Raw genomic sequence first — 12,313 nt, 5'->3', positions numbered from 1 at the left:
ACTCCTGAATGACGAAGTTCATGTCTAAAGTTCCCAGTGGGGACGAATTCAGGGGGTTCTTTACTTCCAGTTTTTTCTTGTCCCCAAGAAGGCAGGAGACCCGGTACCAGTACAACCGACTTCCTTTCGGTTACGCACTGAGACCACTGACATCCCGGCTGTTGCTGCAGAGAGCTTCTCCTCTGAGCACACAACCACTTCCCACTTGCGCACAATCCGAGCGAGTTACGTTCCAGGTGTGCTGTATAGGGGAGCGGATATCATGTCCAAGGGGGGTCCCCGGGGACGGGGACRGGGACTGGATCCTGCAACATGACCATAATTATGCGAATCTGGGACAGATTCGGTAAGGGAAGTGGACCTGTTGCCAGCAGAGAAATGCACATGCATCTCTGTTTCTCTCTGAGCTCACGAGACGACMCTCCTCTGGAGGGGACTCGTTGGCRCACCGTCCGTGCCCGGACATRCTGCTTATGCYTTCCACCTGTTCCTCTGATCYTACGTCTGCTGGATTGGATCAGACAGGACTGGAGGTGGGTTGTTCTGGTCGTTCTGAAGCACTTTGGTTCCTGGTCCTCTAGTCGTTGCTGTCAGACCTTCCGCTTCAGCTGCCTGGCAGGAGGACACTCTTCTGCAAGCAGGGGGGAGCGATCAGGAGTATTTTTCCCAGGCTGGATCAGCCACTGTGGGTCTGGCTGCTGAACGGGATTGTTTTAATAAACCTGGGTTTATCCGCTGATGTGGTACGCACCATTCAGTGTGGATGGTGTATGGAGATAAATGCAGACCCAGTCTCATGCCCTTTGTCCTGCATCTTGACCTTCTTGTAGAGGCTAATGGACAGAGATTTGGTTTTCAGCACTGTTAGAACATATGCTGCAGTGATTTCTTCCTGTCACAAGGGTTTTGGTGACAGGACGGTTTTTAACCATCCACTGGTTAAGCGATTCCTAAGGGGTGTGCGCAGGAACAGACCTGTCACACGCACCTTCGCTCCACAGTGGGGTTTTTTTTAACACTGATGTTTCACACCCTGACTAAAGCTCCTTTTGAGCCTTTGGATCAGATCTCTCTTAAGTTTTCTGTCTCAGAAGACAGCACTGTTGCTAGTTTTAACAGCAGCAAAGACAATCAGCCAGCTGTCAGCTTTGCCTGTTTCTTCATCCTGTCTCAGGATACGGGAGGACGGCAGCTCTGCGATCCTGTGTCCTAACCCAGTTTTTCAAACCTAAAAGTTTAACGAGCTCTTTTAGATCCAGAGTCATCTCTCTGGATGGCTTGCCCTCCTCCCCATAATTCTGAGGAGGAAGAAGCCTCACATCTGCTGTGTCCGGTGCGTGCGCTCTCATGTCATGTGATGCACACGGTTCAGATTAGACGCTCTCAGTGCCTGTTTGTTCTTTACAGAGAGCAGTCTGTGGGTCAACCTCTGTCCCCAGATAGACTGTCACATTGGTTCTGTGAGGCTWTCTCTCAGGTTTACACTTCACCTGGCCTGCAGCTTCCAGCTGTGCTGTCAGCTCATTCCATGAGGGGAATCTCCTCCTCCACTGCCTTATATAGTGGAATGTCAGTCAAGGACATTTGCTCTGCTGCGTCCTGGTCATCCACTTGTCTTTTCATCCATTTTTACCTGCGGGATGTTTCAGGCTCCTCTCTGACTCACTCTGTTCTCAGGACTTTGTCGGAGTAGAAGATGGGTTGCCAGATAGGGTGGACAAGCGACGGATTATGCGTGAAATGACTTCACACACAGCACTTGGTCCTTTTTCCCTCACTTCATTGGAATTATGTGATGGACTGGGGCTGACGCAGTTGTTCACTGTGCGGGTCGGCTGCTGTCGCGGCCCCTGCTTGTGTAACATCTGGGGTTCTTGGGCGGAAGCTTCACGAGTCTGTCTAGCTGGTGAGGCGCAGATCACATCGGGCTCCGCCTCTATACACATCAGCGATAGCCTTAGAGGGCGGAGCTTACACGAAATAGAATGTTGGTTACGTATTGTAACCCCAGATTCTATGAGTGTAAGCGCAGCCCTCTAAGAATCGGAGCCTCACCGGCTTCCGAAGCTGAAGAAAAAGTAAGCTTTCGGGAGACGTACATTGGTCCAACCGGCTTTTATAGGACCGAGGTGGGGCCCCACTGGACGGGGGCATGGACTATTGGTTTTTTAGAATGCGCGCGGGGCGCGGAGGGATACCCATCAGCAATAGCCTTAGAGGGCTGCGCTTCCACTCATAGAATCTGGGATTACAATACATACTGTAACCAACGTTATCTGGTGTTAGCTCCTCAGCTAATTTACTAAACAACATGTTTAATTGTTTGAGACTTACTCTGGGGGGATGGTGACCACAGATCCATTAGGCAGAGAAAAGAATTGAGCATCCTCTCCTAAAATAAAGGCCCGATACTTGACGGGCTGAGACGAAGGGYTTTTCAGACGCACCTGCAGAAACGACAAACCAACAGAATCAACACATTGACAAGAACAGACAGGAAACATTACAAAACATTTATTTTGTAAGAGTGTACCTGCTTGCTGACCGTACTGTGGAGGCCTCCTGACAGAGTCACGGTGTGTGAGGGCAGGTAGTGAGGCAGCACCTCATACAGGTGAACACACAAAACCAACATCTGCACTGGGTTGGAGTCAGACAGATCTGTGGACTGAACACAAAACACTCTCAGATCTGGTGTTTGCATATACCCAGGCTCAGTTCTGACAAGAACTGGAAACTGCTGGGACACCAGTGCCCCTGTTCACAGTGCTCCCTATTTACCTGTATGTCCATGTTGACACCAAGCGTGGTCAGAGCCTGAGCCACGATGAGATTGTTGTGAAGAATCTGCTCCAGGCTGCTAATGGTGGTGTAAAGTCTCCGGAAGTGGCTTTTTATCTACAGTGATCAGAAACACAGTTGGTATGAAGAACAATAGGGTCGATCTAACTGTAATGTTTGGACAATGTCTTCAGTAATAAAGTTAATACTGTCAAATCTAAATAACAAGGTGAGCACATGCTTTCAGTCACACTGCCAAACATCCAAAATTGTGCAAAGACACTCCCAGTGGTGGGCATGGTTCTGCTAATCAGCTAAAAGCTAATACCCAATTTTAACTTGTGTGGTGTTAGTTTTCATATATATATATTTTACTCAGTGATAGCTTCCACTAATTTTGACTAACAGCTGTTTTGTGTTAGCTTCTATTAAATTTGACTTGTTTAGCTGTTTAGTGTTAAATTTTGCTTAATTTTAGTTGCTTAGTGTTAGCTTTTGTTAATTTTTACTTGTTTAGCTGTTTAGTGATGTTTCCACTAATTTTGACTAACTTAGCTGTTTTGTGTTAGCTTCTATTAAATTTGACTTGTTTAGCTGTTTAGTGTTAAATTCTGCTTAATTTTACTTGCTTAGTGTTAGCTTTTGTTAATTTTTACTTGTTTAGCTGTTTTGTGTTAGCTTCTATTAAATTTGACTTGTTTAGCTGTTTAGTGTTAAATTCTGCTTAATTTTACTTGCTTAGTGTTAGCTTTTGTTAATTTTTACTTGTTTAGCTGTTTTGTGTTAGCTTCTATTAAATTTGACTTGTTTAGCTGTTTAGTGCTAGCTTCCACTAATTGTTGACTTATTTAGTGTTGGCTTCCACTAATTCTTACTTGTTTGCTGTTTAGTGTTAGCTTCTGATAATTTTTACTTCTTTAGTGTTAACTTCCATTAATATTGACTAATTTCCACAAATTTTTACTTGTTTAGAGTTGGCTTCTGCTCATTTGTACTTGGTTAGTATTAACTTCTACTAACTTTTATTAATTTAGTGTTCCTCTATATTTTATTTGTTTATCRTTAGCTTTCACTAATGTTTTCTCACGTTTAGCTGTTTACAGTTAGTGAAGATGTATTTTTAGTTTAGCAACACTAACTGTTTGGTTAGCTGTGCTCACCATCAGTAAATCCTAATTCATAAATCCCAGCTTCTCCTGCAGGTTTCACCTATCATCGTCACAGCAGGACCTCCCCAACCCTTTGTGGAGAGCCTGTTTTTAAAACTGAGACCCAGAAACAAAAGCCAGACCAGATAAGGGCAGTAGGCAGCAAGCAGAGCAGCGAGCACCAGTCCGTCTGCAAGGTCCAGGTCAAAGTTTACGATCCAGCGCGTTGCTGGGACTCCATCTGAAAAACAATCAGCAATATTCATTCATGTGTAATGGTGTTCATTCTGAGGCATTAAAAGAAACTGGTGGTTTTAAAAGGCTACAAGTTAGGAGTGATGTAATTTTAACACAACTGTTTATGTCTGTAATTGTACAGAGAATCAYGTTTGTTTGTATACCTTTCTTAGAACACATGTCTAACAGAAATATACAATATTTATAATAAAAAGTTTTTAAATTATTGAGAAATCTATAATACCGTCAGTGGTGAGCACAGCTTCATGTACATAAGGTGCATGGTTCACTGCAAATGTGGGGATAAACGTTTTTTTGACTTAAAGTTAGCAGAATTAAATTTAGAGGAAGATAATTGGTCCACTAACAGTTTTCAAAGTTACTGAAGACGTTAATCTGCTAGAAGAAAAATTAGTTAGATRTTAGCTGATTAGCAGGACCATGCTCACCACTGTTATCTTTGMCCTTCATAATATTTTTATGATCCTAATTATTCATGTTCACAATGTTTTTTAACTTACCATAAAGAATAATAAAGACAGAAGCATTTCCTACTTGATAAAACAGACTTATCTTGTCGTACCTGTGCCCCACACAGCTTCCCTCATCCTCTGGTAGTGCATGTTGAGCCACGACAGTAACCGCAGCTCATGAGGTGAGTAGAGGTTACTGACCAGGGACTGAGACCCACAGAATGAGAATCCATCTGTGACGCTTAAAGCTCCCGTTGACACACGACACAACACAACAACCTGTGTGTACACGGAGTGGGATTAAACGTTGTGATGACAGATTAACATGTTCATGAATCTAACAGGGGTCAGAGTTTCACCTTGTAAATCTGTAGAAGCACGTCAGTCCAGGACCGTCTGCTCAGAGACTCATAGTCAGAACTGTTCAAGTTGAGCTCACTCTCTGTGTTTGACTGAGAGAGAGACGAGCACACAAAGAAACCAACATTTATAACAATGTTTTCATTTAATCCCACAGATCCAAAGTGTTGAAGTAAATCCTTACCTGCAGAGAGCACCAGTGTTGAAACTCCAGGACATCTAGTAAGTACTCTGGTCTGATGTGACACAGACTGGCTCCCTGAACCCTGAAAGAAGACAAAACAACAAATAATTGAGCTGTTTTTCTGAGCTAGAGACTCACTGCAACTTCATTCACAACCTACAGCTCTTCAGTGATACATCACATATTCACCCTTAGTAAAATCATTATTTAATATTATAAGTACATTTGTATTTGTTCTGGTGAGTATTTGTAGTTTGATTTATGTGGTGCTGGCCCATGCAAAGACCACCTCTGGCAAACTACATCTGGGTCACCAAAGAGCCGTCATTCTTTGCTGTATCTGAGCCAAGTGTCTGAGTGATTAGTGCATTATGTGGGCCAGTTCTGGGCCAGGTGAGTTTTGCTATGCAGAGTGTTTCTGTTGTTGTTAATGTTACAAAGTTATAAATCCCACCTGAGAAAATCCAGCATGGCTTTGTGTTGTTGAAGCAGCTGATTGGTTCTCTGGTCTACATCAGTGGAAAAGGTCTGACAGAGACCAACACCAGGGATCTGTCTGCCTGTCAGATAATGCAGCATATCCACTACAGACCTACATCACATAAAACATGTTAGACACAGCAGATGAACAAGTGTCATCCCTCAATAGTTCCCTACATTAAGACTTACCTGGTATCTTTGTCAAAAATCACACCATAAGTTCGACTTTTGCTGTACTTTGTTTGACTTTTTGACACGACTCTGCATGGAGACAGATAATTAAAGTCCTTATTAATAATAAGTTTTATGAAACAGCAGGATCTGAAGAAAAATAATAAGAATCTGTCCCACCTTCTGAGAGTGTGTGGTATAGAAATGGGGTGTGGACCACTTGGCCATCCAAACAGGCTAAACCACCTCTCCACAGCTAATAACACACTCTGGTAATACTGTCCTGCCTCGGTGCTGGCAGCAGGGAATTCTGGGATGCTGAGTCTGGCTGGAGTGTCTCTGTTGTGAGACGTGTCCCTGCTGGACTCTTCACTCTCACTGTCACTGTATGAGAAGGACTCTGAACAGGAAATATGGATAACAAATGTTAGTACATGTAAAAGAGCACTAAATGAGTGAGACACAAATCACTGAATGCAAATACAGTTCCACCAGGGCTGGTTAAAGGTAGCCACCATCATCATTTATATTAGACTGTTCTGTGGTCAGATTTATCAAAGTTTTTAACCATCTGTCCTAACTACATTGCTCTGGGGGCCGCGATTACTCAAAGCCAACAGATCGAGTAAAGGGGTCTCTGCAGTAGGTTTTGTCCTGTGGGCGGAGACGGCCCTGCTCGTGATTGGCGGAGGTTTTGATGTGGGTGGAGATGGCCCAAGAGACGTGATTGGTCGGATTGACGGAGGGTTTTGAGGAGGCTGGAGGCAGCGGGGAGTAACTTGATCGAGTCAGGAAGGAAGCAACATGTTTTTCAAGATTAATTTTAGTCATAACTTGAGAAAGGAAAGCGCTAGCTGCACGAAATTTGAACGTCATACATGTGAAAGGATGTGTAACAATATGGCTTAGTTAAAACATCCCTAACAAGCCTGTAAAACGATTGATAAAAATCAATATTTTTTAGTATTTTTTTTTAGACCTTAGTAGGTCCGGTCTTTGGTCACCAAAAGACCTACTGGTCCTGACATGGTAGGTGTTTATACCAGAAAATGTCTTTAAAAGTAAAAAAAAAAAAAAACAGGTACAGTATAACTAGTATTCTGACCTGAGTTCCTGTATGTTGAGCTGTTGTAATCAAATGATGATGATGATGATGATGAAGCAGTCAGGCCAGATTCAGTCACGTGTGACGTGAGACAGTACTGAAGAACCGCCTCCTCAGCTGTGGCCCCTTCAGAACACGGTTAGAACATGAGAAACCACAGCACAGAGTCCTTAAATCCCACATCGGGTCATGGGTTTTCCTGGTGCGGTACCTGTCTTTACAACTATTTGTTGATCCGATGGGTGCAGGGCCATGTAGGGCCAGACGGTCAACAGACAGTTCTCAGCAACAGCACACAACTTTATCAGGAATCTGCCAGGTAAACAGAAGTAAAAAAATAAAAAAATAAAAAAACTAGGTGTTATTATAACACTAGTTTTAACAAGTCTACAGTTGAGAACATTGGATAAAACATAAACAGAAAAACCTGTGAGCAGAGGAATCAATTTACTGGCAAATAATTCTTTAACAACCTTCATCCATGTGATACTGGACCACTGTTACTTAAAGGCACAGYGTGTAGGATTTGTTGTTTTCAGCGACATCTAGTGGTTGAGTGGTTGAATCATCCTCCCTGGTCCTCCCCCCACCCCCACCCCCCGCTTCCAAACACAAAGGAGTTGCTACGGTGTCTCTCAGGTGTCAAAAACCTTTGATAATTCCAACCGCGATGTCTACCAGCAGCTTCAGGGCTAGTGATGTTTCAAGTGGTAAGATTATGAGCTTTAATAAGTAAAATTATACCAGCTATGTTTACATGCACAAAATGTTTTAATCGGATTGAAATGTATTCACATTAAATAATCCGAATGTACTGTTTACATGGACACAATCCGATCATGAAAAGTGTTTACATGCACCGGAGTTTTATTCAGAACAAAAGTGCAGACATGCGCAGTGTTGTAAATGTTCAGCTCTACTGTGGAATGGCACTTTTTCCCTGTGCCATTCCACATTATTACAAATACCTTCATTTCTGGACATTTATGGTTTGATTTCTTTGTATGTATGGATCACTTGGGTTGTTACCAACATCTGGTGAAAATTTCACGTCATTAGCACCTTTAGTAATATATTTACTGAGAAAAATGTTGACGTGTTCAATACTTATTTTACCCGCTGTGTATTATACAGCTGATATTTATGATGGGGTTTGGAGGAAAAATATCAAAACTTAAAAAGAGACACACCTTTGCTACCCTTTTGTTTAAATAAATATACCTCTTTTAGTGTTACATAAGGGATACAAGCTATCAATTAATGAATTATAGTTGATTGATCTTATCGATCATCTAACGATTAATTGATAAGTGGCCATTTTCTTAAAAACCTGAGTTTTCTCTTGAATCAAGAGGGTTTTTCCACAACAGGACTACATATTTTAATAATTTACTGAATTTAAAAAAGGAGCCCATCATTGTAATTTAACATTTAATTTACCCAGCTGTGTTACATAGCGCAGTGTTTTTCAACCCTGCATGTTTTAGAGCAAGGGTGCCCAACCAGTCGATCGCGATCGACCGGTAGCTCGTCGGCTGGTTCCCTGTAGCTCACGGAGCGCAATCTTCCTCTAACAGCTGAGAGCCRGCTCGTCAGCTGAGAGCAACAGTTACGCTCCGGCCCGGGACTCATGTCCGCTCGCTGAGCTCTCCGGCAGAAGCGGTGGAGGTGGGAGGAGTTTACATTCCAGCCTTGAATACRCGCCCTCCCCAGCACAGCTGATGAGCCGGCTCGTCAGCTCCGCTCACAGATGTAGTCTCGCGAGTTTTGGGTGCGGTGAAACAGCACACCGAACACGGTCTCGCSAGACTTTAGGGTCACGTGTTCACAACAAAGCAGCGAGGCGGGAAAAAAATGAACAAAACACAGCTAACAAGCAAATAAAAACTTATTTTCACTTGGAGTGGGAAGAGGACTCATATGTAATTCGAGCRCTGCCTTGGCTTGTCCAAAAAGGATAACGTGGAACTGCATTTTTTTTTCAAAACAATGCACAGATGCTACGAGATGGATTCCCCCTCCTAAGCTAAGGTAAGGCTGCTAATGCAGCCCCGTACCTGCCTCAACACAAAAAACACTGCGGAAAACATCTTTCAGCGATGACGAATTTATGAAAGAAGCGTTTGATGCTGCAGACGTGCTTTTCCGTGATTTTAAAAATAAAAGTGGCTGCTATAAGACGTGCAGCTGTGCACCAGGATGRATGGATGTGTCCAAATTCGTGTTTCAGCTGAACTGCTCTGGTGTTGAAAATGAGGTTTTGACTCTGCAAAATGACATTTGGATCAAATCCAGAGCAACAAGTCGCATGGATGCAGAGTTCTGGAGTCAGCTTTCTCTCACATGAAAATCAAGTCCAAGAACAGATCCACAAAGATTGGTGATCATCTGGAGACCTGCTTACACCTCATACTGCCCACCTATGAGACCCTGGGCAGTGTCAGAAGTCCCACTAAGGTAGAGATCCATTTATTTTTAAATAGCTTCTTGCATAAAAATTTGTCTCCTCTAGACTTGTCACAATGGGTTTGTATGTTGTTTTTATTACATTTTAGACCAGACTAGTGTCTTATACACTGACTGGCACCTTTGTGTTATTTATTTGTTTTGCAGTTGTTTTCTCTACCTAACGTGGCTGTGTGTGTGTGTCTTGTCTCATAGGTGGTGAACAGGTGGAACTCTTTGAATGGTCTGGAGCTGGCAGTCTGGACCAGTGAGGGCCAGTACCTACAGATGACACCATCCTGCATGCTGCACAGAGATGGAGGTTTGAAATAGTTGTTGGAGATTTGTGAATCTGCACCATCGTAAGTCACTTTTTGTAATAGTATAAACAAGAGAGTTTTATATTGTGTACTTTGACTTTAGTTTTATGTTTTGTTTTTCCTCCCCTGTATGGAGAGAAGCGAGGAGAGTTCTTTGAATAAACGGAGATGAGTTCCCGTGCTCCAAAGTTATTTAAGTCTGTGTTCTCAGTGTCCAGGTTTTCAGCCCTCATAGCTCTCATGTTACAGGGAGTACTAATAGAAGGAGGTAAAAAAAATTGATCCTTTTTGTTCCGAGCATCACTTTTCTGTTTCTCTGTCAGGAGTTAAATAAGGATTTTATCTTTTCTTTTTTTTGTAGGTAAATATAAGTTTAAGTAGATAGTTTTGTTTGACAATACTTTAAATTAAATAAAACTAGCAACACATTACGTTCTGTTTAATTTAAAGAAGTGAGGAGTAGGGAGACGAAAAATTATGTTTTTTTGGTACTGAGACTGGACGAGTAGATCTCAGCAAACTGCCGACTTCAAAAGTAGCTCTTGGTTCAAAAAAGGTAGAGCACCCCTGTTTTAGAGGTTTCCCTAGTTTCAGACACCTGATTCAGATGACTGCAGCTCAACAAAAGCCTGTTAATTAGTTATCAGTTGAAATCAGCTGTGTTGAAGCAGGGACACATCTAAAACATGCAGGGCAGTGTACCTTGAGGACCAGGGTTGAAAAACACTGACATAGTGACTGAATTTACAAATAACTGTTGATTTCTCACATATTAAACTTGGACATATTTTCTATAAAATATAACAAAACATAAATCTACAGTATAGGCCGTTGAATGGAAAAAAAACTGATGAAAAATAAAATGATTTTTAGATGTAAAACTTATTAATTTATTATTATTATTAGGCCCAATAAGCACGGTTCTGAAGCAGGTCTCCTCCTTCCTCCTTCCCTACTGAGTCAGACCTCAGAGCTGCTCGCGTCTTTTCCCCCTTAGTTCTGTAGTTTTTGACTGCTTGAAAAATAACTTTGGGCTTTGGTCACATAAAGATCGGAGGGTTTTTATTTTTTGGCTGGAGAGAAGGATGAAGCTGACGGTGGACTGAGGCGTTTATTTCCACGGGACGTGTTTCCTGCTCGCGACACAAAGTGCGTCAAACAAGAACGTCTTTTTTATTAAGATAAAGGGAGGGGTGGGGTACACTATTTACCATAACTCTGGTTCTACTTCACCTAACAACACAACTTAAAAACTGGTTTTATAGATTTTTGAAGTCTCTACTTTCAGCTCGAATTGAAACAGAGTCTCAGAGAAGGCGCAGCTCTCCTGTTAGAGCGGTTTAAATGGACCATGTGATGCAGGGCAGACGATATCAGTTAATTGATTGAAACATTTTTTTAATCTAACAAACCATTATTTGATGCATCTTTAGTTAAAATTGTTACATTCCAACAACTAAAGAAACAAACAGCCAGTTATAACAAACATGCTGTGCACTCCCACACAGCGGTGAACAATCAACTCTTTGCACAACACCTGACTCAGTTCTCTCAGTAAACACACACCTGTTGGTCRGATGTTGTTTCTCAGGTCACTGTGATTAAAGCCATGCCTGCCTCTCTGCCCCGGCTCCACCTGTCTGCTACTGTTCAGCTAACATTAGCATCCATCTGCGAGGCTCTCTCAGGTGCAGGAATCAATAAACATCTTTCTGCTGGTTTTTAAAAATCTGCCTGCTTCAATATTGTTTCCAGTTCTTTTTCAGACTCGTTCTAACAAAGAAATTCRTTTTATTTTGAGCACCGCTCCAACCTCTGCTAGATCTGAATCAAAGTTTAGCCGATATCCAAGTCCCGACTCCATCTGATTTCTGATTGGCTAGTAGGCCTGTCTAGTGTGTTTAAAGTGAAAGCTGCTCCTCTGATAGGTCCAGAGAAATGTCTGTTAAATATTTGGCTGGGCAGGTCTGATTTTTAATTTCTCCTCCTCCAGGAGGTAAGCCTGAAATCCGGCACGATGCTGGAATACTATCAGCCCTGCATCATCACTAAAAAGCTGCCTCTGACTCTGTTCTCTGTTATGTTTCCCTTTTGTTTGTGCCAGATTACRGCGAGCTGCAGCTCTGGCAGATGGTGTCAGATCACCATCAAAACTGAATGAATTTTACTTTGTGAGAAACCCAACATGCCTGAAAATTTAATGACAATATGTTCAGAAGTTTTTATGTAATCTTGTGAGACAAACAAGCAAACCAACACTACTAAAAACACAAGCTGCTTCTAAAGTTACTAGGGCTGCAACTAACGATTATTTTAATAATCGATTAATCTGTTGATTATTTTTTTGATTAATCGATTAATCGGCCAAATCCTTAAAACGCTTAATTACATGAATATGAGTAGATATAAATTAAGTTATGAGTAGATATAAATTAAGTTAACTCCTTAAAGTTGCAAGTTATTGATAATGAATTAATCTGAAGTTGATTTATCTTATAGATTGATTAACAATTAATTAAGCAGCCATTTTTAAAGAGTTTTCTCTTGAATCAAGAGGGTCTTCTCATAAAATGAAGGATTTTTTTTATAATCTCCTGAATTAAAAAAAC

The 12,313-nt window shown here is 41.9% G+C and overlaps 1 protein-coding gene across 1 annotated transcript in view; it reads right to left on the bottom strand.

Annotated features, from left to right (window-relative positions):
- Nucleotides 1-12,313, bottom strand: part of LOC106527344 (uncharacterized) — a 130,155-nt gene that overhangs the window by 70,774 nt on the left and 47,068 nt on the right. The window contains exons 28-39 of the mRNA XM_014022186.1: nt 7,151-7,251; nt 6,940-7,065; nt 6,015-6,234; nt 5,853-5,924; nt 5,638-5,775; nt 5,184-5,265; nt 4,999-5,091; nt 4,750-4,918; nt 4,073-4,170; nt 2,782-2,898; nt 2,534-2,668; nt 2,335-2,447 (exon numbers count right to left, since the gene is read on the bottom strand). Coding sequence (XP_013877640.1) covers nt 2,335-2,447; nt 2,534-2,668; nt 2,782-2,898; nt 4,073-4,170; nt 4,750-4,918; nt 4,999-5,091; nt 5,184-5,265; nt 5,638-5,775; nt 5,853-5,924; nt 6,015-6,234; nt 6,940-7,065; nt 7,151-7,251 — 1,464 coding nt within the window. The remainder of the gene's footprint in view (nt 1-2,334; nt 2,448-2,533; nt 2,669-2,781; nt 2,899-4,072; nt 4,171-4,749; nt 4,919-4,998; nt 5,092-5,183; nt 5,266-5,637; nt 5,776-5,852; nt 5,925-6,014; nt 6,235-6,939; nt 7,066-7,150; nt 7,252-12,313) is intronic.

The sequence above is a fragment of the Austrofundulus limnaeus genome, unplaced genomic scaffold (assembly GCF_001266775.1).
Source record: "Austrofundulus limnaeus strain Quisiro unplaced genomic scaffold, Austrofundulus_limnaeus-1.0 Scaffold320, whole genome shotgun sequence".
NCBI lineage: Eukaryota > Metazoa > Chordata > Actinopteri > Cyprinodontiformes > Rivulidae > Austrofundulus > Austrofundulus limnaeus.
This window is presented reverse-complemented; position numbering and strand designations above follow the sequence as displayed.